Source organism: Ananas comosus, linkage group 21, assembly GCF_001540865.1.
Source record: "Ananas comosus cultivar F153 linkage group 21, ASM154086v1, whole genome shotgun sequence".
In the NCBI taxonomy this organism is placed as follows: Eukaryota; Viridiplantae; Streptophyta; class Magnoliopsida; order Poales; family Bromeliaceae; genus Ananas; species Ananas comosus.
In genome coordinates this window covers 9,789,307-9,794,168 of record NC_033641.1, presented here as the reverse complement: position 1 = coordinate 9,794,168, position 4,862 = coordinate 9,789,307, and the positions used below count along the sequence as shown (strand labels likewise).

The 4,862-nt window shown below is 35.4% G+C and overlaps 1 protein-coding gene across 2 annotated transcripts; it reads right to left on the bottom strand.

The window, feature by feature from the left end:
* Positions 1,450-3,046, bottom strand: LOC109726283 (scarecrow-like protein 23). Of its 2 annotated transcripts, XM_020255796.1 has the most exons (2): positions 2,058-3,046; positions 1,743-1,954 (listed from the first exon to the last, which is right to left on the bottom strand). In XM_020255796.1, the coding sequence occupies exons 1-2, from the start codon at positions 2,910-2,912 to the stop codon at positions 1,868-1,870; spliced, it is 942 nt and encodes a 313-aa protein (XP_020111385.1). In that variant the 5' UTR covers positions 2,913-3,046; the 3' UTR covers positions 1,743-1,867. The 2 variants fall into 2 exon arrangements, with proteins under 2 accessions (XP_020111384.1, XP_020111385.1); XM_020255795.1 differs by having other exon boundaries at positions 1,450-3,046.

Sequence of the window (4,862 nt, the reverse complement as noted above, 5' to 3'; positions counted from 1 at the left end):
CACTTGAATTGACAATTCAAAATCAACTTTATTTTTTTAAAAAAAAAGAAATTTTAAAATAATAGAATGTCGGAGAGGAGAAATAGATAGGGGATATATGCATAAAGCATCTTCATGCATAGCAAGTTATATATATTCCCTTATTGGGATTAATATGAAATATTTGACCAAGTCTTAGTAAAATATTATATATTAATTTCATGTTTAGGAGATCAATATTGGTTGCTTGACTCTATGTTAGATTGTGTGGCACGTGCCAAGTCAATTTCTTTAATAGTTTAGTTTATAATTAGTAAATTTATATAATGATGGCACTTGTTAATTGTGATGGAAAATGTTGAGGTAGTTATTGTTACATATATAGAGAGAGAGATTCCCCTGCCTTCGTACTTATAAGTTATTTTCGGTTATAAGTTAAACATTATCTAGAGCATTTAGAACTTCTAAAAATCAAATTTTATTATTTTTTTGATATCATTTACCTTACGATTAAAAAAATCTTAAAATTGATAGTTTTTAACAGTTGATATAAGATACTTGCTAGTTTAACTGTGTTAAAGAATCAAAATCGGTTGAATTTTTTATAGAAAACTATATTCACTATCTAGATAAAGATCAATAACTCTGATCATAAATTGAAGTATCCTAATATCAACTGTTAAATCATATTTGACGATATGAATTGTTGATTAATTCAGAAGCTTTATCATTGAAAACAACTTATGAGTACGAAAGGCTCTATACTTATAAAGAATATAGTNTGATCATAAATTGAAGTATCCTAATATCCATTTTTAAGACATCGTTTGATTCTGACTTTTTATTTTATGCTTACTTAATGGATTTTATTATGATTTTAAAAAATTACGAAATTTATTTTCTATAAGTTTTAAATACTTTAGATCATATTTGACGATATGAATTGTTGATTAATTCAGAAGCTTTATCATTGAAAACAACTTATGAGTACGAAAGGCTCTATACTTATAAAGAATATAGTAGCCCTACTCTCTCTCTCTCTCTCTCTATATATATATATATATATGAGATTGATTGATTCAGTAGGAAATAATTTAGAAATAGTCTTAATATTGCCCTAACATATAAACTTGAAGTATCAAATATGGATCATAGAGCGGCTTTATAGTACTAAGTTTAATGCAATATATATTACCTATTAAATCAATCTAATATGAAATTGCTAAAAATTAGTATTAAAAGTTTATTAACACTCAGAAAAAAAAAAAACCAATGCAGCTAGGATGTAATACAGATATGCTTCTCAAATACTATTTTTTTCAAGCAAAGTTAACACAAATTAAGCAATCCATTCTTTATTATGTCACATATGAGAAAATTGCTTAAACATTACACTATAATATTCTACAAAGGAACCTCAATATATACTACATCAAAGTGGTTAAATTACAAGAAATAAAAAAAAAGATATATCACAAATATTCAAGATATCAAAAAAAGCATTTAACAAATAAATAAGTAATTAATTAAACTCCAATTAATCACTCCCTGCAACTCCACCCAGAAGCTGTTATTAGAAGCCTCTCTTGCCACCCTAGAGATATCTCTCTCCCTTCATCTCTCACCAAAACCCTAAATCCCCCACAATTAGAACCACACCCCATTGTTGAACCATGGCTTTTGATCTTCAGTAGTAGCTTTGCTTGGCTCACTGTTCTTGAACTTAGCTTCATCTCTTCAAACCCTACTCTCTCCATCCTTTGTTTCAAACTCTCCACCTTAAAGTGCCCTTCTCCATCCTCTTGATCCATACCACACTTTATCTCTCTGCCCAAATGGTTCTTCTCAATGCTGAGCCTCTCGACGCTCTCCGGTGGGAGGCACTCGTTTAACGAGTCGAACATGGCGGCGTAGTAATGCAAAGACTCCATGAATCGCGATACGAAGCTTCGCGGGCTTTGGTTACCTTCCCTCTCTATTAACACAACCAAAGATGGGTGCAATGAGTGTATAGTAGCCAATGTATCATGCATCTCGTTAGAGCTACTTAGTTTTTGGAGATAGAACACTAAGTTTACCACGAGAGTCGAGTACTTCTCAATCCTAATATCATTGCATGTCGAAGAACCTCTCAAAATCCCCTCAAATTTGAAGAACAAGTTATTGCAACCGCTCGCGAAGTTAACCAACCTCATTTCGGTTTCTTCGAGCTCGTCGACGCTTCTTCCGAACCCTGTTATGCGAAGAGAGATCGGTTTGCTACTACTGGCCTTATCGGATAAAGATTGGATCAAAGAGGGCCATTGGAAGCCATATGATACGTCGAAATCGATAACGTGAATTCGACCTCCGTTGCGCTTCTCTTCGTTCTCGAATGCCTCGACTATCGCTTGGTTCGCCGTGAAGTGCGCGAATTGGTAGTACGGCGAAGCTCGGTAGAACTCGGTGAACGCGGAGAACTCCTCTTCGGGCGTCGGAGAAACTACGATAGAGTGGTAAAGTGGAGATCTCGGAGAGGGAATTCTCACGGATAAGGCATCGGCGAAGTAGGCCACGACTCGTTGTATCGAATCGCCATGGAAAGAAGCATTCTTGTAGATCTCATGCAAAGCGTCGACGGCGGAACTCGTGTTGTTTTTGTTGATCGCGGTCGCGGCGAATAGAAGCAGATGAATGAGTTGTAGGCCATTTGTAGTACCTTCTAGCGCCCCATTTGATCTCTTGGGGTCATGTTTTAGCATTTGATCCCTCATGTGGAGTAAGTTGAAGAACTTGTTGTCTTCTACATCTTGCATGGTGGTAACGTTGCATGCTGGGTTCGAATATTCATGATCATCTTTTGCCTTTCTCTTCATCTTTGTTGTGTTTGTGCACCATGAGCTATTGAGGCCTAAGCTTAGGCTCAGAAGCTCCTCTCCAGCCCCTTCATTCATATTTGTCACGCCTATCTGTCTGTCTATCTATCTATCTATCAATTTCTATAACTCACCAACACCAAAAATAGGAGGAAATTAAATTCCCCCTGTGAGGAGAGAGAGAGAGAGAGAGAGAGAGAGAGAGAGAGAGAGAGAGAAGGGGAGGGAGGAGTTGGCTTTGGGTTCCCTGAAGCATATTTATAGACTATAGTAAAGGAACATTAGGTGGAAGGTATCTTCTTTTCCAAAAGATGTTTCTATACATATCTCTCTCTCTCTCTCTTTCTCTCTCTCTCTCTATATATATATATATTTAAGGGAAAAGTTCAAATACCATTGTGTGGTCTCACATTTTTCACTTTAGTATTCTATGATTTAAAGTGTATCACTTTCGTACCCTGTGGTTTTATTTTTTTCGTTTTATTATCCTTTTTGCTAATTATTTTTATTAAATCAGTGACAATGTTAAAACTAAAGGGTAGTAGAGTAAATTGTTGGATGTGGCCCACGTGATATATTCAAGGCGATCCATAAAGATACAGTCAATCTATTTAAGTCGATCTATAAAGATACGATAGATCTTATGGTTAGGATGTATCTAGACACGTTCTTGATGGACGGACGTGATTTAACATTCTTACATTAAGTTATATATAAATATGTAACATACGGGAGTCCCGGTCTAACCCTAATCGAATTGTCTGTAATGGCTCCATCTCCAGGATAAGGAAATTAGACTCTGAAACATCCCGCTACTTTGCAGATCGCGAATGAGAACGAACCACGAGCAAAGATCGCCGCTACAAATCGGGTACACAAATCAAAATCATGACAGAAGGTACGATCTAGTTTCTCATAAAGTTTCCTACATAAATATTCAATAAATTATAAATAGGGTACCTGAAGTTTTTTGTGTATGATTTAACGAAAAGTTATAACAAAGAGGCTGACAAAAAGAGAAAAATAAAACCATTGGGTACTAAATTGATACATCCTAAATCACATAATGCTAAAGTGAGAAACTGCATAGATGGTATTTAAAGTTTACCTTAAATTAAAAATAATAATTAATAAATAATACGGCTTATATATGAATTTTCTTCTCCTCTTGGATTCCGGGGTACGCTGGGACGGTGGAGTTGTCCTCTCTCTTTGTTTTGTGCGTTGAGTGTTCAACTCTTACGTATACATGGATGTCGTTGCACCAGGGGCATTTTGGCGAGGAGAGAGAGAGGTGTACACAAGTATATATATATATATACCTATCATGTACTGCATGGACCTCTAATACCTATGACACCCATCACGTAGGCCTCAAAATATATGTACGTAATTCTGTATTTCCAACACCAATTACTTACTTATAAATCAACAAAGTTAATTTTTCAGACTACTTGACGTAGATATATAATAAAATTTCAAAATATGTAACCTTCATATATAAATACTTTTCAAATATTGCAAATTATATCTACCAATTTAGATTTTTTTAGACAGATAGTAAGTTTCTTTTTGAGGTACAGACTATATTTATTTTTAATTTTTAAATAAGGTAAAAGAATATATTATTATTGCTTTCTTAAAAAATATTGAATATTAATAAAGATTAGACACGTGTGGTAACAATAGTTGTTGTGGGATTAAAAGGAATGGAATGGGATGGAATGAGAATGAAATGGGATGGGCTCCAAAAGGTCAAAAACAAAAAGGAACTAAAAAGGTATCATTTGAGGGAGCGGACAAAGGAGAGCGGGATAAGAGGGGGTGGGGGGAGGAAAGAGCGCGGAGGCATCATCAGGGCGAGCGATTGATTGATTGATCCGTCGCGGCGACACGCGGATCTTCTTGTCGCCTTGTCCCGCTTTCTAGAAGCACCCGATCCCACCACCCCAAATGATTCCCTTCTTTCTATGCTCTCTCCTCTTCTCGGAAAGAGAGAGATGCTCAAAATTAATAAATAATAGATAA

Excerpts from the sequence above, each read along its gene's own strand:
- LOC109726283 (XM_020255795.1), bottom strand. The coding sequence starts at position 2,912 with ATGAATGAAGGGGCTGGAGAGGAGCTTCTGAGCCTAAGCTTAGGCCTC.